This window comes from Priapulus caudatus, unplaced genomic scaffold (assembly GCF_000485595.1).
Source record: "Priapulus caudatus unplaced genomic scaffold, Priapulus_caudatus-5.0.1 Scaffold288, whole genome shotgun sequence".
Lineage (NCBI taxonomy): Eukaryota > Metazoa > Priapulida > Priapulimorpha > Priapulimorphida > Priapulidae > Priapulus > Priapulus caudatus.
Window position 1 is genome coordinate 273,212 of NW_014577349.1, and position 27,299 is coordinate 300,510.

The following is a 27,299-nucleotide window of genomic DNA, read 5'->3' on the forward strand; positions in this document are numbered from 1 at the left end:
GACGGGAAAATGAAATGAAGTGAGAGGAAGAGGAGGAGCGAGCGAAAAGTAGGAGGGCAGGAGGAGAGACATGAGTGAAAGGATAGGAAGGGATCAGCAGAACGGTGATGAAAGGTTAGAAAGAAAGAAGGATGTGAAATAGCGAAACAGGCAGAAAGAATGCCAATGGGATGAGCAAAAAGAGAAAGCTGGAAGGATTAGGAAGGCCAAAGTAAGTATGGAAGGAGAGGAATGACGGTATAAAGGATGAAAGGACAACGGGAGAAGAGACGATTGAGTTTGTGGCTCATTCAGCGTACCTCAGCCACCGCACGTGTTTGCAACGAAGCGTTTACACCCTGAAAACTCCCGAATTTCAGGACTACGTCCTTTTACTCTTTTGGCATCTGTGAAGTGAAGCCCGAACCGTCTATCAACGGACGCAAAACTCACGCACAACCATATTTCGTTGCGTCGAGCTTATCTCCCGGATGAATCTATTAACACTATAGATAGTAATTAGTTATCCCAGCGCCTTTTAGCATTAGGCGAAATTCTAACTTCTAGTGTTAAGCCTTCATCCCTATATATACCCTATAAGCATCAATACGAACCGGCAACAACTTACGCTAGGCCGTGAATTCTATTTGGTGCACGAACAAAAACGAAACAAATAACTTTAGCTGTGGATGATTTCCCTTCCCTCCGGGCCGGTGCCATAAGCAAGAGAACTATTTAATTCCTTATTTACGGTGACGTTACACATCAGGTACACATCCGCGCATCCAGGATCGGTAAATTAATTGTCTCGTTCTACTTACGGGACGACATTTACCGCGGGAAACCAGTTAGGTGCGGGGGGGTGGGCGTATCCCACACCACCAACGGTCGACCCTTCACAAAATTCGCCATATGCGTGCCGATTAGTTACTTTTCGGTTGGAATTCGTCCGAACAACATACATAGTTGCTAGTTATTTATTACAGGTATTCAAGCTATTTCAACGTTCACGGTGTAACATCTTGCGGTATACGCTTTCCCCTCCGCAGCCACGTAAATCGTGAGACTCGTTACCGTAATGGTCTTTACGAGAGAAGACAAAATAGAAAAATAGTATCAAAGAACGTTTCGACGTAATTGCGACGCTTTCCGTTTCATATACCCGGAATATTCCCGAGATTATTAAATTATTCGCGCAGTGCTTTATAGATTAGCCTCAGCTGCCAACGAAGCCGCGCCGTAAACTAGTAAATGTCAGGTAGAACTTACGCACGCACAGCGAGCGACGCGCTCGAATTCCCCCGACCATCCAGTCGCGGTCGCGCCAGCGAAATTTTTTCCCACTCGAGTTCCGGACCCACCATAGATATTGTTTTGTAATATATGGCGTTCAGTGTATATTATATGCGTTTGCGGATTATTAGTTAGTGTTCGAGGTGTCGTGTACGTGTTGGCCGGTTTAGGGATTTAGGTGGTACTTCAGTTTTAACATGTTGCTTCGGGAAGTCGACGTGAATGGTGTGCGCTGAATTTGGCTGTGCGTGCCGGAAACTCAAGTGGTAGAAAACAAATATTTCGCTGGCCCGGCAGGCTCACTCTTTTTCGTCTCTAAATAGTCCGCTCTCAGAATGAGGCGCCATAAACAACCCGGTGTGTTTTAATAGGCGCGGATGCGTTATTGGCTTTTTGTTGGCTCGTAACAGACAAATGGGAGGCAGTGCGAAGAATCCGCACAGGCCAGCAACGAGCCCGGGCAGTGACATGATATATTAACAGCTGGATTTCGTCACACTACGCTTCGCCGCTAGTACTGTCACAAATAGCAAAATTGCTTTACGCAGCAATGGCGACGCAATGGGGGTCGTTGTCGTATCAGATTACTACAGATATGCTACCGAGGTAGTTTTAGGTTGTTTAGTATTATGTTTATATTTTTATATGAGGTATGTTTAGGAGTTAGGGTTAGGGTTTAAGCGGTTAGTTAGGTTAGGCGTTAGGGCTAGAGTTCAGGTTTAGGTTCAGGGTACACTTCTGTAGTACCAGTCGTGTACACTTGTGTGTTATACATACATGTACCTCGGGATACATATCTGTAGTACCTGTGATAATGACAAACGACCCTTGCAATGGCACGTACTCACTCCACGTATGTGTAGCCGAGGCTGAACCATGCAATCGTCGTGTTGCGGTTGCCTGTCTAGTAGATCAATTAAAACGCGGACCCATCGCGATACGTTATTGCATACATGTAAATTGTATTGTGATCTATTTCTGCGAACACGTGCATTTTGTGTGAGACGTGTGCGGTGTATGTGTGTACGCGCGGCAGTGGTCCGGCGTTGTGTGCCGGGCGCGTGTGGGGCTGCTGCGCGCGCGCGGTGTGGTGTGTGCGCGGGGTGGCGGTGGTGTGTGTGTGTGGCGCGCGCGGCGTGTTTGTCTGGTGTGTGACTGTTGCGGGTCGTGTGTCGTTGTGTGTGTGTGTGATGCTGTTGTGTGTTGACGCGGCAGCGCGTGGCCGTACGTACGTGCGGCGCGCGCGTGTGATGTGATGCAGCGCGCGCGCACATCCCTCGTGTTGGTGGTGTGTGGTGGTTTGCGTGCGTGGTGTGTGTGTGTGCGTGCGTGCGGCTGTGCGTGGTGTGTGTGTGTGTGTGTGTGCGCGCGCGTTGTGTGCATTTGTGAATCGCGAGCTATGGTAGGTGTTCAGATCCAGTTCTAGTTGAAAACACGCACTGGCCTGTCTTGTCTAGGCTGCGAGACAGGACCGAGGCATCAAGCCAAAACCACAGTATTATACCTTACAGCTAAGTAAGCCTTAATTGCAAATGCCTATTTAATGAATTCATCCCACCCAAAACTTGAATAAAAACGTACAAATTCTACATAGGTTGGTTCTTAGCTAAGAGAGCGCACAGTTTCATGTTCGGTCTTGCAGCCATCTAACAGGATCCCAGGGAAGAATCAGGCCCGTGAACCCCAACCGCATCCGCACTTGCCGGAATCAATACTAGAAATAGCGTGAAAAAATCCACGAGCATGATGTCACTTAATTATGACCAACCAGGAACTTCTTTTGATCGAACTACGCGTTCACTGGTAGAGGAAAAGCCGGAAACAAGATGAAGATCAGTGAAGAGTTATGACTCTCTCAAATTTAAAGTCAGCTCTGTTGTTGTTAACCACGTCACGTGGCTTGCTTGCTGTCTTTGCTGTCATTTGGTTGTTGGTAAACACTACAGGCTGTGCCTAATGTGCCACCATCGACCACGATCTCTTGTTTAAATTCTTCTCCGAGATTTACGATTAGATTTGCAATACTCGTAACAGATTCCCATTAAAGTATGCTTTATTATGACAGCAGAATGAGCAAAATATCTCTCTACCGTCTAAAGAATTAGTGTGACTGCAAGATGTTAAAAATCACAAATTAGACATAACAGATGAATACATCGCGAAAAACCCACCCGAAACACTCTCACATCAGCGTACCTTATGTGCTTCCCCCATGGTCCCCCCCCGGCCCCCCACCGCCCCGTTTCGTCTCATATGGTTTAGTTATAGGCTAGTGCAGAGAAAAAAGGTAACATGTTATATGGAACGTGTGCACAGAAAATAGTGTGCAAGCATTAAAGCCACAACGATGAACCATCATGAAAGGCAATTGGGATCTCGCATGCTGGCACTTGCATTTGACTCTATGCTTCACGGACATATAATAACAGGCACTCGGACTGCGAATGTTGAAAACGCGTTAAAGTTGATTACGTACCGTAAATAGTAAAAGTTAAACAAAATTATGTCCACTTTTACACAAAATGTAAGTGATTCTCTGTCACTTCTTATGCCGTTAAATTGCTGCTTATACTTCCTGCTATTCGCCCCTTTTCTCTGCTTCGAGTAAAACAAATACTCATTGACTCATACATAGCCATAGCAGGCTGAGAGGGTCTAATGTACGACGGCACCATGTGGCGAACGCACAAACTCAATTTTGTCTAGCAAAACTCAATTCTGTCTCCAAAAACTCACTGGTTCGTGAACACAACTCAATCTCTGTCTCACAAAACGTCAATTTTCGTGAACACAAGAACTCAATTCTGTCAATAACTGTGCCCCACAAAAACTCAATTTTTGTGAACAACAAAAACTCAATTTCTGTGCATCCTGTCCCACAAACATCAATTTGTGACACACAAACTCATTACTGTGCAATCCTCGTCCACAAAACTCAATTTTTCGTTAACACAAAATCAATTCTGTTCGATCCGGTTCCACAAAACTCGATTTTGTTGGCCCGAAATATGGCCACACGCATGTAAGAAGGGCCTACCATTAGGTCAGAAGATGGCTGTGGAGAAATGCTGATTCGACGGAGTCGCCACTCTGTTTCTTTAACTTGTGACCCATTTCTCCAGCCCACGTTCTGACCAATGGTAGCCCTTCTTACACATTGGGTGGCCATATTTGGGCAACAGAATTAGTTTTGTGTTCACATAAATTGAGTTTTGTGGACAGGATTGAACAGAATGTGACGTATTTAGTGTTACACATAAATGAGTTTTGTCCAACAAAACTCATTTTTGTCAAGTTTATAGGTACAAAAATGCCTGTCCTGCATGGCGCCCAGTACTATGTCCCCCAGGGTACTGCCGGAACGTAACCTGGGTACGGTCCGGTATACCGGAACGTACCCTGGTACTATCTAATCTGCCGCCTACACCTACTTCCTAACCCTATACCCTAACCATAACCATATCAAATAGTTACCAGGGTACGTTCCGGTATACCGGACCGTGCCCAGGGTACGTTCCGGCAGTACCCTGGGGGACATAGACCCTATGAGCCATAGCAAGCCGTGATAAATATATCAAATCGTCCAGGTTTTTTGGATTTTTAACTAGTTGAAAAACAATCTTATCGGGTAGGAATTTGAGGATATATGTAGTCCAGTCAGTACTTACTTTTCATGTAAAAAAATTGCAACAAAATTTTCGCAAACATACACCATGGAAAATTCGTGGCGTAGTCAATTTAACAGCTCAATCTTACATGTCATCACATTATGTCAAAGATAGTGAAGTTGCTCGAGCAAGCACACGCTAGCAATCAGCATCCGCTTCCCAAGACATTAATGAGGAACCTTGCTAATTGCGGTATAATGAGAGATGCAAGCAATCAAGAGTCCATAATAGGAAATTTTCTATTATGGACTCTTGAAGCAATGCACCATATGGATATTTGTAAGAAGAGAAACAACGCTCTCGCATGAGGCTTGGGCAATAGAAGAGCAAATAATGCACGAAACCATGATAGACAACGATGACAACACGCCCGTGATTAAACCATATGCACCATATGCATATTTGTAAGAAGAGAAACAACGCTCTCGCATGAGGCTTGGACAATAGAAGAGCAAATAATGCACGAAACCATGATAGCCAACGATGACAACACGACTTGTGCACACTGATAGCATTATTTCTCATGTATACCTTTGCATGTCGCCAGCACTTTAATGTAAAAATTTGATGCGAGCAAGCACACGCTATCGCGTTTGTTTGAGGGCATCTTTTCTACATATGATAGTTTTCCATGAGAAAGTTTGATCGTGATTTAATTTGCAGCATCTGCAATCGCGTGATGAAATCAGCCGTTGTAACTATGACGGGAAGAATACGCAGAGAAAAATATAGTTGAAGCTTGATTGAAAATAAATGTGTCGGAAAAATTCTACTGATAACGAAACCGCCCATGCTGGACAATCTCAACAAAGCTCACCTGAACAACACACGCACGCACGCACGCACGCACGCACGCACGCACGCACACACACACACACACACATTTCTATTTAGTAGTTGTTTCATGTTTACCTGTGAGATATTTAGGAGCAGTGTAATAGACTCTGTAGAGACAAACAAAAATAATACACAAACACAGTAGGAAATGAGACTAGCATAGTAAAACACAGTATACTCGATGACTTGTGCTGTAATCAAGTAAAAATCATTTGCATACAAATCTTCTGTGATACTTTGAAATGATGCTATTATTTCCTTTGTTGAATCTTTGAAACATTATTTTGTTATGCATGAACTTGTTCACGTATTTCAAAAACGGTTCGTGTTCCCATTGTTGGTTCAGTTGTACGCACGAGATCGCCTTAACTCAACACCGCGTTTGAGCTTGCACTACAAAACTGCTGTTTTTCAATATAATTTAAACGATCAGCACAGTCACAAAACCTAGGTAAAATTACGTAATTATTAGTCAAACGTTTTTTAATGCAAAATGAAACGTATAATAGCAATACCGGGATATATTTCACACAGGAATATAACGTGGGTGCTTCACAGTATGGGATTACATCAGGAGTGAATAATAATAGATTATTATTATAATAGATCTATTATTTTTCACTCCTGATAACATGGTGCTGTTATTTATTATCCTATTTCATAGATATTTACGTGCCATCCTTTCTAAACGCCACACTTCTACAAAGTATAGATGTTATTTATCTCTGAGCACAAATTCCACGAGTTACAACGTGAGATCAAAAGTCCGTCCTTATAAATTGTTAAAGTAAAAAATAGACTTCGTAATACATCGCTACCGAAATTGATTTGACTCGTTCGCATACAAAATTCCACGTATGCATCGTCCGCACACAGGTGGCACCAAGAGGGCAATCAGGCACACCGGACCGCACAGCGGGCATTTAAATACAAGTATACACACATATAAAATGTACACATATAAAAACATGCTAAGCAGTGCAACACACATACACCAGCACTCGGCTTTTCCGAGCCTACCTTTCCCGTTTTACGGGTCACCATGAATTTACAACCAGTTACAAACTAAGCTACATCCAGGCATAACGCCTTTACTCACGGTACATGTTTTAAATCATAAATTGCATCCGTACATAGATAATCACTACACGACCATTGTCCTCAGTTATTATGGATATATATATATATATATATATATATATTACCAGGAGTCTATCAATATTGATAGACTCCTGATATTACCACGTACAACCCTGTTTGCATATCGGGCTAATTGAATTTGTCTTTCGACTGATCTATTCATAATTATGTACACATAACTCTATATACGTTGTGTGCAGAGAACACTTCAAAAAATATTAGCTTTAGCCTTTCACACACATACCCTCCTCCCACCCTGAAAAGTTGCATCCGGTTACTCTAAAACATGTAATACGTTACGGCCCTTACGGGAGGACTGTGGCGTGGCGAGCATAGGACCCCGATGGTGGACCGAGCTTAGGTAGTTGGTTCTCTTTGGCTTTTCTACGCGTTCTATATTTGCGTACATACATAATTGCACCTTTGTCTCGTCATCTCCACACTTGGTATAGAGTAAGTTCGCTTGGTTTTCATGTCAAACACTGACTCATGCCACTACTGCCGCCGTAAAAAACAACACAGAAGTTAACGTAAGTCGACTGTAGATTCTGCTATTAAATTATACACAGAAAAAAAAATACCGTCTAACAATACACGGGCTAGAAACTATATAATATAATAATTATAATATAACTATAATAATCGCTAAAAATGCCATGCAACAGAATTCAGTCCACTATCAGAACCGCATATATCTAATCAACGGCAGCGGGTATGCGTTATTTAGTGGCGCGCACACACACATGCGAATATCAGGTGTGATTTCTTGCATTTATAAGTAAAGTATAATCGATAGCGTAACGGCAAGATTTACACAATACTGCTTATCCAAACGTTTGTGATTCATTTATTATGTGAGAAAACAGAGGCCATGTTCACACATACAGGTAATTCTCGATGCGATGAATGAGTTTGTTTTCGACACGTAAGTAATAATATTTATGCGCGCACACACACGCACGTACGCACGCACGCACGCACGCACACACACACCCACACACACACACAAGCACGTTATTGTAGAAAACTAGATTTAATGGCGTTACTAACGTGACGAGATCGATTTTCACACACAAGCAATAATTGCAGACAGATACAAGTGACAAGATGCCTCTAGAGTTGAGCCTCGCGACTCTGAGTTGCGCGTTTTTGGAATACGATGCTCGGTTAATTGACACTTTAAATTTACGCGAGCTTTTATTTTGAATAACGCAATTACCGACAAACGATGAAAATCATCATAATACTAAATAGCGACCACTGGCAGACATCAACATTGGGAGCAGTGGCGTGGTGTTGTCAGCAGTGTACGTGAAGCTTGCGTAAACGTGTAGATCGAACGCATTGTGTTGTACTTATTGTACATAAAGTGGGTGGAATAGAGAGAGCCCACACTGCACTGTGATTCTGACTACTGGTAAGTAATTTAGTACTTTGTTATGTTATTGCCGTATTTCTCCTCGATTCGTTTTCATCCTCAGATAAAAATAACACGGATTAAAAAAACGGGTAATGAAAGTAGGAAAAATATAAAGAATAGAAATTTCACATGAAAAGCGAGCACTGAAAATCATTCGACAATAGCCGGTGCCCATAAATACATCGATTCGAAAAGACCACGAGAATGTGGACCACAAGAATGTGGCCGAATATTCTTTCCAAAAATCGTCAGAAATACCCATCTGTTAGACAGTCAGACAAACTGTCGTTAGCAGTTGTTAGCAATCACTACTTAGGTAGCGCCTCCACACCCGACGGTGGCGAAACTTTGGCGATCTTCTAGAATGCTGGAAGATTTTCTTGCAAGTGCGCTCTTGCAAGAATATGCCAAACGAACTGTGTATCAGTTGCCGTGAGAACCTGAGCGAGATAATTTAGTAATGAAAACCACCACAGGCAGCCATCACCGTGGTTGCTGCAGACATCTCAGGTGCTATAACATAATAGGCAACCTTTGTAGGCAGTAGCCGCATTGTCTTGAAATCTGCTTCATGACAAGATGGACATGCTCTCCCCGATGACGACCTTAATGAAGATGGTAGATGGCGCCAGAGGCTGTGGTGCATCGCGTTGTCTCATATCCACTCTAGGATGTACCAGACGGCTGTGCACTGCACCGTGACAACCTTAATGAAGTCGGTAGATGGCGCCAGTGGTCGTCGCATGTCGCACCGCTCTCAGATCCGCTCCAGGACGTACAGGATACCAGCGCTGTCCACTGTGACGAACTTGCTGAAGTCGGCAGAGGGCGCCACGTACTTTACGAAGCTGCCGCGCACGTGGAATGTCTGCAGCAGTTCTCCATCCTTCCGCCAGAACTTGACGCTATCGGAAGCGGACACAATGACGTTGCCGCCGGGCGATAAGTGAACGTCTGTCACCCAGCTGTTGTGCCGGGAGAGCACATCTGCGGATAGGAAGGAAACCATCGTGAAGTGCCCTGACTGCAATCATATATATGTCATGCGTCAAGTCTGCATTGAGACAGCCATTAATGACCATGAAACAATGCTGAGATTCCATAATTATACAAACCCTTCTACTGAAATGTGGTATACGAAAATTAACATCAAAGAAGAAATCATTACGTGGTGGTAAACTGATTGATGTCTACTTGCTGTTATTTCACAGCGTGAACGACTACGTGAATGACTAAATAATGTAACCAGTTCAAAACACAAAGACACACGACAGAAATAACAGCCCACTGGAACATTGATATGCTCACATAAGGATAATATTATTTTATCAATATAAATATCATATATGTGTGTACGTGTGTGGGGTGTGTGCGTATATATATATATTGTGTGTGAGTTTACTATATATATATATAATATTGCTAAACGTGAAAATAGTGCCGTGAACGCTATACCATCGTTGCGACTACAGCCTGACCAATAACGGATGAAATAACGAGGAATCAACTTCTGCAGTTATTCACGAGTTCTGCGTGTTATCCCGCTTCTAATTGTTTTATTAACACGCCTTGTTACGTTATTTTAGTGGGCTAATTATTAACTAATTAGGCTTCTAGCATCGTAAGTGTTTGAGAGAAGCAATGCACGTAGACCCATTTCCGCGGTCCACAGCTAGAGGGTAGGATCGCGGCACGGTAGTTCGTTCTAGGCCTCTCGCTCCGCCATGCATTCATGTATATCGCCGGACTATGTAGACACCCTCGGGCTATGTCATGCAGCGCTCATTCATGAGTGCGTGATCGAGGAGGCATGTTTCTAGGCAGTTCTAGACATAGGTCGCGCGTTCGCCAAAAGACATCGGTGCGTTTAGATGCCTGTTGCTATGCGAGATCTGTCAATTATCGATAGGTGGCGTTGTGACGCCGGTGAAGACGACTATGCCGGTGATGGTGGTGGTCGGAGATATTCTACATATAATCAAGAATCCATGATAGAACATGTCTATAAAATTTTCTATTATGGACTCTTGATATAATACATAGATTCTTATAGAGACTATGTAGAGTATTATGGGATATCTGTGGGGTAGTCACGTGGGTTACACATTGCATCGCTAGGAGATGACGTAATGGGGCTCGCAGCCACCACCTACCCTAGAGCTAGCAGATTCGCTCGCGTCCTTCGGAACGACCTGCGAGATTAGCGCGCACGATTCAAGGTTCGGCGATTGTTTAATGAAGAGCTTTATATTTCTGCTGATATTAGGATGAATAATATTGAACCCGTGTTTTCGCAGTTCCACTGCATGCCGTCGATATTTATTCAGGAAAATAAGGAGAAAGGTTCGGAAGAGAGGATTGACGGGAAAATGAAAGAAGTGAGAGGAAGAGGAGGAGGAGGAAAAGGAGGAGGAGGAGGAGAGAATGAGTGAAAGGATAGGAAGGGACAGAGAAGGGATGAAAGGTTAGAAAGGGAAAGAAGGGATGTGAACATAAGCGAAAAGGAGAAAGAATGCAATGGGATGAGCAAAAAGAGAAAGGCTGGAAGGATAGGAAGGCAAAGAGTAAGTATGGAAGGAGAGGAATGGACGGAGAAAGGATGAAAGGCAACGACGGGAAGAAGAGACGATTGAGTTTGTTGGTCATTCAGCGTACCTCAAGCCACCGACGTGTTTGCAAGAGCGTTCACTCCCGAAAACTCCCCGAATTCAGGACTAGTCCTTTTACTCTTTTGGCATGTGTGAAGTGGAAGCCCGAACCGTCTATACGGGACGCAAACTCACCGCACAAGCCCATATGGGTTGGTCGAGCTTATCTCCCGATGTCATTAACCTATAGAGTAATTAGTATCCCCAGGCTTTTAGATTAGGCGTAAATTCTAACTTCTAGTGTTAAGCCTTACCCTATATATACCCTAATAGCATAAATACAAACGGAAAAACTTACGCTTAGGCCGTGAATCTATTTGGTGAACGAACAAAACGACAACAATAATTTAGCCTTGTGATTTCCCTTCCCTCCGCCGGTGCCATAAGCCAAGAGAACTATAATTCCCTTATTTACTGTGACGTTACACAATCGGTACACATCCGCGATCCAGGATCAGGTAAATTATTTGTCTCGTTCATACTTACGGACGACATTACACGCGGAAACAGTAGATGGGGGGGGGGGGTATCCCACACCACCAACGGCTCGACCTTCACAAAAGTCGCCATATGGTGCGTTTAGTACTTTTGGTTGGGAATCCCCTTGAACAACATAATAGTTGCTAGTTATTTTATACAGTATCAGCTATTTAACGTTCAGGAACACTTGGGATACGCTTTCCCTCCGCAGCCACGTAAACGTGAGACGTTACCGTAATGTTTTAACGAGAAGACAAAAGAAAAAAGTATCAAAGAAACGTTCGACGTAATGTACGCTTTCCGTTTATATACCGGAATATTCCCGAAGATTATAATTATTCGCGCGTGTTTATAATTAGCTCAGTTGCCACGAAGCGCCTAACTAGTGAAGTCGGAGAAACGCACGCACACGAGCGACGCGCCCGATTCCCCGACTCCAATGGCCGGCAGCGAAATTTTTTTTCCCACTCGAGTTCCGGACCCACCATAGATAGTGTTTTGTAATATATGGTTCGTATATATATGGTTGGATTATAGTTAGTGTTAGGTGTCGTGTACGTGTTAGGGTTAGGGATAGGTGGTACTCATTTTACATTGTTGCTTCGAGGAAGTCGAGTGAATGGAGTGCGCTGATTGGCTGTGGTCCGGAACTCAAGTGGGAAAAAATATTTCGCTGGCCGGCAGCTCACTCTTTTTCGTCTCAAATAGTCGTCTCAGAATGAGCGCCATAAAACACCTGTGTTTTAATATGGACGGGATGCGTTTATTGCTTTCGTCGGCCGTAACAAGACAAATGGGAGGAGTGGACGAAATCGCACAGGCCAGCAAGAGCCCCGGGGCAGAGATGATATATAACAGGTGATTCGTCACACTACGCTTCGCCGCTAGCCTGTCACAATAGCAAATTGCTTTACGCAGCAATGGCGCAGATGGGGTTGTTGTCGTATCAGATACTACAGATATGTACCCGAGGTAGTTTTAGGTTGTTTAGTATTATGTTTATATTTTTATATAATTAGGAGGTAGTTTTAGGTTGTTTAGTATTATGTTTATATTTTTATATGAGGTATGTTTAGGGTTAGGGTTAGGGTTAGGGTTAGGGTTAGGGTTAGGGCTAGAGTTAGGGTTAGGGTTAGGGTACACTTCTGTAGTACAAGTCTGGTACACTTTGTGTATACATACATGTACCTCGGGTACATATCTGTAGTACCTGATATGACAACGACCCCTTCAATGGCACGTACCTACTCCACGTATGGTAGCCGAGGCTGACCATGCAATCGGCGAGTTGCGGTTGCTGTTCTAGTAATCAATAAAAACGCGGACCCATCGCGATACGTATGGCCATCATGTAAATTGTATTGTGATCTTTTTGCGACACGTGATTTTGTGAGACGTGTGCGTGTATGTGTGTGCGCGCGCGCACGTGGGTGTGTGTGTGTGTGTGCACGCGCGCGTGGGTGTGTGTGCGTGCGTGTGTGTGTGTAGCTGCCGCGCAGCGTGTTGTTGTGCTGTGTCGTGTCGTGCGTAGCGTGGTGTGTGACTGTGTGGTGTGGATCGTGTGTGCTCTCATGTAGTGCAGCGGCGCGGCGGTCGGTGCATTTCGTGAATCGCAGAGCTATGGTTAGGTACTTCAGATCCAGTTGCTAAGTTGAAAAACACGCACTGGCCTGTCTTGTCTAGGCTGCGAGACAGGACCGAGGATCAGCAAACCACATATATACCTTAGCTAATAATTGCCTTAAATTGCAAATGCCTATTTAATGAATTCATCCCACCCAAAACTTGAAAAAAAACGTATAAATTCTACAATTAGAGTTTGTTCTCTTAGCTGAAGAGAGGCGCACAGTTTCATTGTTCGTCGTGCCAGCCAATTAACAGGATCGAGGAACGGAATCAGCTGGGCCGGTGAACCCCAACCCATCCAACTTGCCGGAATCAATACTAGCAAATAGGATTGAAAAAACTCGGGACGAGCATGCAGTCACTTAATTATGGACCAACCAGAACTTCTTTTGATGCGACTTACGCGTTCATGGTAGAGGCAAAGCCGAACAAGATCGAAAGATCAGTAAAGATATGACTCTCCAATGTCAAAGTCAGCTCTGTTAGTATTACTCGTCACGTTGTGCTTGCTTGCTTGTCATTGCTGTCATTGTTTGTTGGTAACATACAGTGTGTGCCTAATGGCACCTCGAAATTCATTTTTAAATTTTCTCGAGAGATTTACGATTAGATTTCAATACTTCTAACAGATCCTTAACAGTATGGATTTTATTTTGATAGCAGGAATGAGCAAATATCTCTCTACTCGTTAACAGAATTAGGTGTGGGAAGCATGTTAAAAATACAATATTATGACATAAATGAAGTACATCCGAAAAACCACCCGAAACTCTCACATCAGTACTTATTTTCCTCCATCAGTTGTTATTCGGTCTCTATGTTTGAATGTTTAGCTAGCAGTGCAAGAGAGAAAAAGGTATACATGTTATTATGAACCTGTTGCACAGAAAATGTGTGAAGGATAAAGACAACAACGATAGAAGCCTCATGAGAGCAAATTGGGATTCCATGTGGCACGCATTTGACCTATGCTTCACGGCAATATAATAACACGGCCACCGCGACTGCGCATGTAAAACGCGTTAAAGTGGATTTACGTCACCGTAAATAGTAAAAGAGTAGAACAAAATTATGGTCCACATTATTACACAAATGTAAGTGACTTCTCTTCATCTTTTATGGTTACATGCTGCATTATCATTCTATTTGCTATTCCGTTCGATGTAAACAAATACTCATGACTATACCATAGCCCCATGAGCAGCTGAGAGTGGTCTATGTACGGCGGCACCATTGTGGGACAAAATCCAATTTTGTATAGCAAACTCAATTCTGTCTTTCCACAAACTCACTTTTGTTGAAACACATAACGTCATTCTGTTCTCACAAAAGTCAATGTTTCGATGAACTCACAAACTCAAATTCTGTCAATCCTGTCCACAAACACTCAATTTCATGTGAACACAAAAACTCAATTCTCGGTAACTCCTGCCACAAAACTCAATATTTGTGAACAACAAAAACTCCAATTCCTAGTCCAATCCTGTACCCACAAAACTCAATTTTTGTAAACACAAACTCAATTCTAGTTCAATCCGGTTGCACAAAACTCGATTTTGTTGCCCAAATATGGCACACGCAATGTAAGAAGGCTACCATTGTCAGAAACTGGGACTGGAGAAATGTTCACGGTCGCATCTTGTTTCTTTTAACTTAGTGACCATTTCTCCCAGCCCAGTTTCTGTCACCAATGGTAAGCCCTTTCTTACATGGTGCTGCCATATTTGCGGCAAGAATTGAGTTATTGTTGATTTTCCAGAAATTGAGTTGTGGCAGACAGGATTGAACAGAATGAGTTATTGTGTCTCACAAAGTGAGTCTCTGTCCAACAAACATCATTTTGCTCAAGATATCTAAGGCTACAAGAATGCTCTGTCCCTGCAATGGCGCCCCGGTACTTTATGTCCCCCAGGCTCCTGCACGGAACGTACCTCGACGTACGGTCCGTGTATACCGGAACGACTCCACCCCAGCGCCTCATCTAATGTGCGCCACACCTACTTCCTAACCCTATACCCTAACCAATTAACCATATCAAATAGTTACCAGGGTAACTGTTCCGGGTATACCGGACCGTCGCCCAGGGTACGATTCCGGCTAGTACCTGGGGAGACATAGACCTATGAGCCAATAGCAACGCCGTGAATCAAATATATCAAATCATCCAAGGTTTTTGGATTTTTAACTAGTCTTGAAAACAAATCTATCGGGTAGGAATTGAGGATTATATGTAGTCCAGTCAGTATTACTTTTTCAGTGTAAAAAATTGCAACAAAATTTCGCAAAATTCACCCATGGAAAATTCGTGGCGTTAGTCAATTTTAACAGCTCATCTTACATCTGTCATCACATTATGTCAAAGGGATTAGTGAAGTTGGCTCGAGCAATGCACACGGTAGCAATTCAGCATCGCATTCGCCAAACATTAATGAGGAACCTTGCTAATTGCGGTATAATGAGAGATGCAAAGTCAATCAAGAGTCCATAAAGGGAAATTTTCCTATTATGGACTTTAAGCACATGCATCCATATGGCTATGTTGTAAGAGAGAAACAACGCTCTCGCATCGAGGTGCTTGGGCAATAGAAGAGCAAATAATGCACGGAAACCACTGATAGACAACGAGGACAACACGCCCTGATTTAAACCATATGCACCATATGCATATTTGTATAGAAGATCAAACAACGCTATCGCTATGAGGCTTGGACAATAGAAGAGCAAAATATATGCACTGAAACCATGATCAGCCAAACGATCCGACACACCGACTTGTGCACACTGATAGCAGTTATTCTCATGTATACCTTTGCATGGTCGCCCAGCACTGTTAATGTAAAAATTTGCATGCCGAGCAGCACACGCATATCGCGTTGCTTGTTTTTGAGGGCATCTTTTCGACATCATTGATAGGTTTTCCATGAGGAAAGTTTTGATCCGTGATTTAATGTTTGCCAGCATCTGAATCGCGTGATGAAATCAGCCGTTGTAACTATGACGGGAAGAATACGCGAGAAAAATATAATTGAAGCTGATTGAAAAAAAAAATCAATAAATGTGTCGGAATAAAAATTCTATGATCTAACGAAACCGCCCATGCGTGGCAATGCTCAACAAAGCTCACCTGAACACACACGCACGCTACGCCACGCACGGCACGCACGCACGCGACGCACGCCACGCAGCGCACGCACGCCACGCACACACACACACACACACACACACACATTTCTATTAGTTAGCTTGTTTCATGGTTGTGAGGCCTTGTGAGATTATTTAGCGAGCAGTGATAATTAGAACTCTGTAGACAAATAAAAATAATCACAAACACAGTATGGAATGAGACTAGCCCATAGTAAAACACAGTATACTCGATGACTTGTGCTGTATCAAGTAAAAATCATTTGCATACAAATCTTCTGTGATACTTTGAAATGATGCTATTATTTCTTTTGTTTGAATCTTTGAAACATTATTTTGTTATGCCAATGAACTTGTTCACGTATTTCAAAAACGCGTTCGTTGTCCCATGTTGGTTCAGTTGTACGCACGAGGATCGCTTAACTCAACAACCGCACACGTTTGAGCTTGCACTACAAAACTGCCTGTTTTTCAATATAATTTAAAGCGATCAGCACAGTCACAAAACCTAGGTAAATTACGTAATTATTAGCATCAAACGTTTTTTAATGCAAAATGAAACGTATAATAGCGATACCGGATATATTTCACACAGGAATATAACTCGTGGGTGCTACAGTATGGATATTACATCAGAGAGTGATAATAATAGATTATTATTATAATAGATCTATTATTATTTTCACTCACTGAATAACATGGTGCTGTTATTTATTATCCTATTTCATAGATATTTACGTGCCATCCTTTCTAAACGCACCACTGTCTACAAAGTATAGATGTTATTTATCTCTGAGCACAAATTCGCACGAGTTAAAACGTGAGATCAAAAGTCCTCCTTATAAATTGTTAAAGTAAAAAATAGACTCGTAATACATCGCTACCGGAATTGATTTGACTCGTTCGCATACAAAATTCCACGTATGCGATCGTCCGCACACCAGGTGCACCAAGAGGGCAATCAGGCACACCGGACCGCCACAGGCGGGCATTTAAATACAAGTATACACACATATAAAATGTACACATATAAAAACATGCTAAGCAGTGCAACACACATACACCAGCACTCGGCTTTTCGAGCCTACCTTTCCCGTTTTACGGGTCACCATGAATTTACAACCAGTTACAAAAACTAAAGCTACATCCAGGCATAACGCTTTACTCACGGTACATGTTTAAATCATAAATTGCATCCGTACATGATAATCACTACACGACCATTGTCCTCAGTTATGATGATATATATATATATTATATATATATATTACAGGAGTCTATCAATATTGATAGACTCCTGATATTCACGTACAACCCTGTTTGCATATCGGGCTAATTGAATTGTCTTTCGACTGATCTATTCATAATTATGCTACACATAAACTCTATATACGTTGTGTGCAGAGAACACTTCAAAAAAATATTTAGCTTTAGCCTTTCACACACATACCCTCCTCCCACCCTGAAAAGTTGCATCCGGTTACTCTAAAACATGTAATACGTTACGGCCCTTACGGGAGGACTGTGGCGTGGCGAGGATAGACCCCGATGGTGGACCGAGCTTAGGTAGTTGGTTCTCTTTGGCTTTCTACGGCGTTACTATATTTGCGTACATACATAATTGCACCTTTGTCTCGTCATCTCCACACTTGGCTATAGAGTTAGTTCGCTTGGTTTTCATGGTCAAACACTGCTCCAATGGCCACTACTGCCGCCGTAAAAAAACCATCACAGAAGTTAACGTAAGTCAGACTGTAGATTCTGCTATCAATAATTATACACAGAAAAAAATAGCCGTCTAACAATACACGGCGGCTAGAAACATATATATATATAATTAATTATATATTAACTATAATAATCGCTAAAAATACCATGCAACAGAATTCAGTCACTATCAGAACCGCATATATGTAATCAACGGCAGCCGTGGTATGCGTTATTTAGTGGCGCGCACAGCACACATGCGAATATCAGGTGTGTGATTTCTTGATTTATAAGTAAAAGTATAATCGATAGCGTAACGGCAAGATTTACACAATACTGCTTATCAAACGTTTGTGATTCATTTATGATGTGAGAAAACAGAGCCATGTTCACACATACAAGTATTCTCGATGCGTGAATGAGTTTGTTTTCGACACGTAAGTAATAATACTTATATCGGCGCACACACACGCACGTACCGCACGCACGCACGCACACACAACCACTCCACACCACACACAAGGCACGTTATTGTAGAAAACTAGATTTTAATGGCGTTACTAACGTGACGAGAATCGATTTTTCACACACAAGCAATAATTGCAGACAGCATACAAGGACACAGATGCCTCTAGATTGAGCCCTCGCGACTCTGGAGTTGCGCGTTTTTGGAATACGCACATGCTCGTTAATTGACACTTAAATTTACGCGAGCTTTTATTTTGAATAACGCAAGTACGACAAACGATGCAAATCATCAGTAATACTAAATAGCGACCACTGGCAGACATCAACATTGGAGCAGTCTGGCGTGGTGTTGTCAGCAGTGTACGTGAAGCTTGCGTAAACGTGTAGATCGGAACGCATTGTCGTTGTACTTATTGTACATAAAGTGGGTGGAATAGAGAGAGCCCAGCACTGCACTGTGATTCTGACTACTGGTAATAATTTAGTACTTTGTTATGTTTATTGCCGTATTTCTCTCCTCGATTCGTTTTCATCCTCAGATAAAAATAACACCGGATTAAAAAAACGGGTAATGAAAGTAGGAAAAATATAAAGAATAGAAATTTCACATGACAGATGCACTGAAAATCATTCGACAATAGCCGGTGCCCATAAATACATCGATTCGAAAAGACCACCGAGAATGTGGACACAAGAATGTGGCGCGAATATCTTTTCCAAAAATCGTCAGAAATACCCATCTGTTAGACAGTCAGACAAAACTGTCGTTAGCAGTTGTTAGCAATCACTACTTAAGGTAGCGCCTCCACACCGACGGGTGGCGAAACTTTGGCGATCTTCTAGAATGCTGGAAGATTTCTTGCAAGTGCGCTCTTGCAAGGAATATCGCAAACGAACTGTGTATCAGTTGCGTGAGAACCTGAGCGAGATAATTTTACTAATGAAAACCACCACAGCAGCCGATCACCGGTGGTTGCTGCAGACATCTCAGGTGCTATAACATAATAGGCAACCTTTGTAGGCAGTAGCCGCATTGTCTTGAATCTGCTTCATGACAAGATGACATGCTCTCCCACGATGACGACCTTAATGAAGATGGTAGATGGCGCCAGAGGCTGTGGTGCATCGCGTTGTCTCATATCCACTCTCTAGGATACCAGACGGCTAGTGCACTGCACCGCTGACAACCTTAATGAAGTCGTAGATGGCGCCAGTGTGTCGTCGCATGTCGCACGCCTCTCAGATCCGCTCCAGGACGTACAGGATACCAGCGCTGTCCAGCTGTGACGAACTTGCTGAAGTCGGCAGAGGGCGCCACGTACTTTACGAGCTGCGGCGCACGTGGAATGTCTGCAGCAGTTCTCATCCTTCGCCAGAACTTGACGCTATCGAAGCGGACACAATGACGTTCCGCGGGCGATAAGTGAAGTCTGTCACCCAGCTGTTGTGCCGGGAGAGCACATCTGCGGATAGGAGGAAACCATCGTGAATGCCCTGACTGCAATCATATATATGTCATGCGTCAAGTCTGCATTGAGACAGCCATTAATGACCATGAAACAATGCTGAGATTCCACTTAATTATACAAACCCTTCTACTGAAATGTGGTATACGGAAAATTAACATCAAAGAAGAATCATTACGTGGGTAAACTGATTGATGTCTACTTTGCTGTTATTTCACAGCTCCTGAACGACTACGTGAATGCAGCTAAATAGATGTAACCAGCTTCAAAACACAAGACACACGACAGAAATGAACAGCCCATGGAACATTGATATGCTCACATAAGGATAATATTATTTTATCATATAAATTATGTGTGTACGTGTGTTGGGGTGTGTGCGTATATATATATTGTGTGTGAGTTTACTATATATAATATATATATATATATATATATATATATATATATTATATCTATACGTATTATCCTCTCTTGATGTAGTCGACGCTAATCAGACCTGTATGCATCACTCACTCAGCAGTCCGGTGTGGATATCCCACAGGAACACGAAGCCTTGATCATCGCCGGACGCGATGTAGCGGCCGCATGGAGAGAAGGCGCAGCTGCGCACGCAGTCAGAGTGTCCCGTGAACGACCGCAGCAGTTTGCCCGTGGTCGCACTCCACAGCTGCAAGTGCACACACACGCGCGCACGCACGCGTCGCCACACGTCACGACCGAACATTCGACGACACATTACGGCGCGAACGTAGAAAATTTCAGTCGCAGAAATGCGTTAGTTGAGTGCAGAGGAAACGTTAGACTGACACGCAGGTGTTTCCAATGAGACCACGTTGGTTCTAAGTAGGCATTAGGTGCACTTTGGCATTAATGCTAGAGTTAGGAAATCTGACAACTACTGTATACGCCATATTTTTCGCATACAGATATTTTCGCTACTTCAGACTTGACAGACAATTTCGCAAGTGGTTAATTTCGCGGTCTGTAAATTATAAAATATTTGGTATTATTCGGTATGAATTATTCGCATTGTTATTTTCGCGGTCGGGGACGCATTCGTGAAATTTGCGAAAATTAAACCACCGCGAAATATACAGCGTATACAGTAGTTTAATGCATTTTTCAGAAAAATTATGTGCCACTCCCACCGCTTTTAATTCCATTTGCTTATGCTGTCCAAAGTTATTGTCAGCATCGACACGCATATGTGATGTCACTAACCTTCACTGAGCGGTCGACGGAAGCGGACACCATCGTCTTCTCGTCAGGTGACAAATCACAGCACAGCACCCACTCCGTGTGAGCGGCACAGCAAAGCACCTCTCGCCCCGTCGCCACGTCCCACACCTGCAGGAGGACATCGCCATTAACGGGTTTTACACACACCGACAAGTTTGCTCACGAACGAACACTGTTACTCCACTAAATGCACAACTTGTCCGTTCACTTTAAACATGCGAAATGTGATAAAATAACCAATAAGAAAACACTTAATATAGTGGCATTGAAGTACGATCATACATAATTCTTGTGGTACATTTAAATCCTCTCTGCAGATTTTATCGTTACGGTTTACATTTTGTTGATGAATGCATGTAACTAGCGGCAACCGACTCAGTAGCTTCTGCTTTGCTACGACGTTTTGCGTGCTCCTCAATCTACCACAATGCTACGAAAGCTTCAACGACTAATGCGCTTCTGATTCGTATAAGCCACGTGCATCAGATGGTGCAAATGTGGAATCTCACCCTAATTGAACCGTCGTGCGAGCATGAGAGCACACGGGAATTCTCGTGGAACAGGCGACACCGCCAGACCACGTCCTGGTGACCCTCACAAATTACACAGCTGCCTTTGTCTAGCGACCACACCTGCGAATGCAATCAGAGGCGGCTAAAACGAGAGAGTTAATGTTACTTTAGGCAAGAACGTGTATTCCTATTACAAGCCAATAATGACAGAATGCATGCTATGAAGTAGTGATGAAATGCAATGAAACTGATTTCGTTTTTTTATTACTATAATTGCTACAGTTGTCTCTATTTCTGCCATCGATTCATCTTGTTTGAACGAAGTTATTATCGAATCATAGCATTTGCTTTTACGTTGACAGCTAAAAAAACTTTTTTTGATATACGAAATATTCAACAAAACCACTCACGCACTATAATCACGTGTACATGATACACGGTACACGATGATCATTTCTCACTACTGGGTACTCCTAGCAAAACCGCAACGGACAGCACAATCATCGATTGGACCAAGCGGCCCTTGCGGATCACAGGCGTTGTTCAAGCCCAAGCCAGACTCACCCGCAGGGTGTGGTCCTCCGCACACGTGACCAGCATGTCATCATCAGAGCTGAACACGCAGCAACGCACCGTCGCAGTGTGACCCACCAACTCCTCAGTCCTCACGATGGCACAACCAGCCAAGCGGAGAAGCTGTGCACGACAATGTCTTATATATATATACTGACCTGATGAAGAGATGTAATCTCGAAAGCTTGTCAATTAAACTTTAAACACCCTTATTCTATACCTTGACTTTGTTTTTATCTACACGGGTGTTCGTGTGTCTTTACTTCTATATATATATATATATATATATTATTTACCAGTATATATTACATACATGACAGTATTTTGCTTCACCTTGGGAAGAGTTGGCTAGAATTGTGAACATTTCATCCTGACAGAATATTGTGTACACTCAGGTGGAAAAACACATCTACAGAAGACATTTTTAGTTAGTTACAGGCTATCATAAAAAGATTTTAGTGGAGGATACTTAGCATGGACAGAAATTTATTTGATCAGCCACTCACTTTCAGTGTACCATCCTCACAGCCATAAGCTACAGTGCTGCCATCGTGTGACACGGCACATGATCGTATCCTTGACTGCTCCTTCTCTGTCTGACAAATCACCTCACCTTCGTTGCCGCACAACACCTGATCGAGTAATTTCCGTCAGTTTCGCAATTGATGCGCTTGCACGATTACAAAATCACTCATTCATCCCTTCGAATTCACGCATGTCGTGTGCAATTTTAAAGTGCTGACAGGTCACTGAACGGCGTCGTCCCGTGGAGTCGCGTACTTATAAGCTACTCACCAACCCTGCGCCTCACTATGTAACACGAGCCCCCCACCCTCTTCCAGTGAATGTTCGCGATAGGTGCACCGTGGTACTTCTCACCAAGAGCCGGTTCCTGCTGTCAGGGGCCGCCACCGTCACCGTGCCGGTGGGAGAGTAGTGTACCCCGAAGTCTCTCTTCAGGGATGGCGACTGCGACTCCTCGTCTGAGCTGGCATTCCAAATCTATCACATATACGATTGCGCATGTAGCAGTGAAAAAAATACACGGGGGCTCGGGGCGATTTAGCCCCCGAAATGCCAAAAAGAGCCCCGGAAATGCCAAAAAGAGCCCCCGGAAATTTGCATAGAGTTCAATGCAAACCAAATTTTAGAATGCTATTTTCATGCACGCGAGCTTGAAAAGTAGCCCCCGAAAAATAAATTATGTTTTTTTCCCTGGCATGTAGCACTCGGTCGGATCGTCCCAGACACACACACACACACACACTGCAGAGACCGTTGAGGTCTCATATATACCTACGAGCGCGCGATTCACACAAGTTAGAAGAGAAAGGGTTGAATTTTAATTCGACGACTGCAGACGTTTTTCTCTGCAGTCGACACGTACGGCAGAACGCTTACCATTACTGTTTCGTCGTCCGAAGCAGAAACTAATCGATTGCCGTCTGGGGAGAAATCCAGCGAGTAAACCCAGCCGGTGTGACCTTTGTAGACTGACAGCAAACTCCCGGTGCACACGCTCCATAGCTGAAATACAACGAATACAATAGTGCCATGAAGCAATACCAGTCCTTGGTGGTGACCGTAACTTTAACCACATTTCCTGCCAATTTACGAAATGTACGGCTACCGCCTTTCTATGAGGCTAAATGGACTCTAGAGAGCTCGTTTCTGCTTTTCAGTTAAATGGATGATATCAGGAAACCAGATTAAGTATTCTCCACGATTCTATCAGGTCATTTCTTATAAAGAAATGAATATTAATTTGAAGGCCTTTCGCCTCTTGGCTGTTGCTGTTGAGAAACCCAACTGCAGCAATAAAGATAATTAGCAGCAGTACTGGTTTGTACTTTTTTTTTTGGTACAGGGAGTTTGTCTTTACCTGCACAGAGTAATTGGATAGACCACCAGCGACGATGCTAGCATCTGGGGACAGGCGGCAGCACAGCACGGCATTCCCGGACCTTGCATTGCATGTCTGCCTCTGCTTGCCACTCAATGAATCCCAGACCTGAAGACCAACGTAGTAATATTACGACGTAAAAAGACATAACGTACGACGATAAAGACGTACGACGATAAGACGTACGACGATAAAGTCATAGGCATAGCAGCTTAGTCTTAGGCATAGCAGCTACGAGGTCTGCACTGCTAGTCTACGGCTGGTAACTCGGAGCAGCCGAGCGACCAGAACACGTAGATGTTATTTAGTTCCAAGCGCGGCACAATGGCCCTCAGCAACCGCCTCACTTTCGTTTCAATACCGGCCTTTTATCCAGCAAAGCTACTCGGTATTATATATATGTGGGTGGCGTTGTTGGCCACCCACCAGCGAGATAAACACATTTTTACATCAGCTACATTACTACATAGTTACATAGCTACATTACAACATAGCTACATTACTACATAGTTACATAGCTACATTACAACATAGCTACAATGCTAATAACTACATTGCCACATTGCTGCATTACTACATTGCTACATTACCACATAGCTACATTACCACATAGCTAAATTACTACATAGCTACATTAAAACATAGCTACATTATAACATAGCTACATTACAACATAGCTACATTGCTAATAGCTACATAACTACATAGCTACATTACAACATAGCTACATTACTACGTAGCTATATTACTACATTACTACACAGCTACATAGCTACATTACTACATATCTACATTACTACTTTTCCACACTAGCTACATAGCTACATAGTTACATTACTACACTGATATATTACTACATAGCTGCATTACTACATATCTACATTACTACATTTCCACACTAGCTACATAGCTACATTACTACATATCTACATTACTACTTTTCCACACTAGCTACATAGCTACCGTACATAGTTACATTACTACACTGATATATTACTACATAGCTGCATTACTACATATCTACATTACTACATTTCCACACAAGCTACATAGCTACATTACTACATGGCTATATTACTACATAGCTACACTAGCTACATAGTAACATTACTACATTCCTACATTACTACGTAGCTATATTACTACATTGCTACATAGCTACATTGCTATACATAGCTACATTACTACATTGCTTCATTACAACATAGCTACATTGCTACATAGCTACAATACTACATTGCTTCATTACAACATAGCTACATTACAGCATAGCTAGTTAGCTACATTACTAAATTGCTACATAGCTATATTGCTACATAGCTTATTGCTACAGGTGTCGACTGAAGCAAAGCGAGATAAAGAGCTTTGCTCAAAGGCACATCAACCACGGTGGAACTCGAACCAAAGGCCGTTTAGCCCGAATTCAAGTGTGCGCTACACTTAGACCATCAATGCCCCACAACCCACCCACCGAAAAAAAATACGAAGCACATCGTTAAAACGTGGTACGCATCGTACGAACACAGATACGCGCGACGCCAGCGTCAGCCGTCGCAAGCCGCCGCCATTTGCACCGGTAGATCCACGCGTGACTAAAAGAATATTGCGCACTAACAGATAGAAGTCGTACTCTGTGAAAAGTAAAACGCTTACGCAAAAAACGAACACGCTTGATTGTAGCCAACAAAGAAGCTCTAACGAGATCGTAGCAGATACTAAAGCCAAATCACGGCAAAAAAAACATTTGCACGGTACGAACGTCGCTGCACGCACCTGAACATATGGTTAGCAAACAAACAAAAAACGTATATAAATGGTGAAAATAAATCGCTGCACGTCGGAATTTTGTTTTTGCGACTACGTGCGTACACAGATGTAATCAATAGCATATAAAGAAGGCCTTCTTTATTTGCTCTTGGTGTAATCGTGTTTGCGCGACTACGTATACGTATGCCCGCAGATACAAATCGAACACACAGGCTATTGTGCTGTGACCACGTATGTGAACGCAGTTTTTACACAGAAACATCGGCTGCTGCTAAAGAAGTCAACTGCCGAAGTCATGCAAAAAAGCCCATCAAGCATTTAAACTGATTTTATTATTATTACTAATTGCTGTCGCTTACGGCTGGCGAATGTTTTGCTAAAATATCAATGCTGCGTTGCGAAAAAATCTGCTCATCTTCAGTTTCTTTGCACGCAGAATTACAAAAAAATGAAAAAGTGTACTGGGGATCAATAAATCTCGTATTCGCGTAACGCACGCATGCGTGCCTAATACTCTAGTTATCGTGGGATGATATTTTCCGTCATACTTGGAGGAGCGCTATGTAACAAGAGTAGGCGATATAGCGGAGCGCGTGTGTGCTACGTATTATAACAGGCACGTGTGATCGTATAGTGACCAGGTTCGCGAACAGTAGATACGTGTGCTATTGTACTGAAGCCGCAGGCAGTATAATGCTATAACCACAGAATTATTGCAGTACCTCTAGTCTTTAATAATCAACATCATAGTGACAATCATATACAATACATAGGTGGCTACACAGGCCAACTAGAAAATACGCGTTACAAATGATTTATAGCTTACGATTTATATAGAGCATATATATATATTAGAGCAGCAGGCAGCAGCTAGGGTCCGCAGCGAGAGACGTCCGGCGGCGACGGTGACGAGCAACGAGAGCAGGTGAGAGAGCAGCGCGGTTGCTGACAGCGCCGTGAACTGTCTGTCTCTTTGTCCAAATCGGCGGGTTTTTATTCATCTTCAGGAATCCGTGGCCCGAGCGTGGTCAATGCCTTGTTGCGCGCGGATGGTGCAATACTGTCGTCATCTCCAACATTTTTATGGCTAAGTGAAGGTGAGAAGCTTCTCGCTCCGTGGCTAGCTAAGTGAAGGTGAGAGGCTTCTCGCTCCGGCGTGGGAATGGCGGCGTTTCGCTTCATGTTTCCATATTTCACATTTGTCGGCGACGTTCGTTGTTTGTTCTTCATGAGTCGGCATGCGACATCAAACTGTGACGTGTTTCTCTCCGCCTTGTTTAGGTGCTAAACTGTCACTCTGCCGTCGTGGGTGATAACTTTTACTCGCGTTCCAGTGACTCATCGCAGTTTCTAATCGACGGGCGACGTGCCACTGCTGATGACGGAAATAAAATCGTTACAGTTTTAACCCTGGTTGGAATATAAAAAA

At 43.1% G+C, this 27,299-nt stretch overlaps 1 protein-coding gene across 1 annotated transcript; it reads right to left on the reverse strand.

The window, feature by feature from the left end:
* Window positions 1-6,239: 6,239 nt before the first annotated feature.
* On the reverse strand, window positions 6,240-27,052 carry LOC106808580 (apoptotic protease-activating factor 1-like). The gene is made up of 11 exons (XM_014811343.1): window positions 26,932-27,052; window positions 25,622-25,734; window positions 24,083-24,211; window positions 23,602-23,727; window positions 23,080-23,202; window positions 22,707-22,832; window positions 22,192-22,323; window positions 21,625-21,747; window positions 21,098-21,223; window positions 20,390-20,543; window positions 6,240-9,324 (listed from the first exon to the last, which is right to left on the reverse strand). Exons 1-11 carry the CDS (start codon window positions 27,050-27,052, stop codon window positions 9,095-9,097), a joined length of 1,503 nt encoding a protein of 500 aa, XP_014666829.1. The 3' UTR covers window positions 6,240-9,094.
* Window positions 27,053-27,299: the final 247 nt, after the last annotated feature.

Coding starts and splice junctions, on each gene's coding strand:
- LOC106808580 (XM_014811343.1), bottom strand. CDS start 27,052: ATGAAGCGAAACGCCGCCATTCCCACGCCGGAGCGAGAAGCCTCTCAC. Junction 22,324..22,706: donor GTGAGGATGGTACACTGAAA/GTGAGTGGCTGA, acceptor TGTCGTGCACAG/CTTCTCCGCTTGGCTGGTTG. Junction 9,325..20,389: donor TATCCACACCGGACTGCTGA/GTGAGTGATGCA, acceptor TCCTATCCGCAG/ATGTGCTCTCCCGGCACAAC.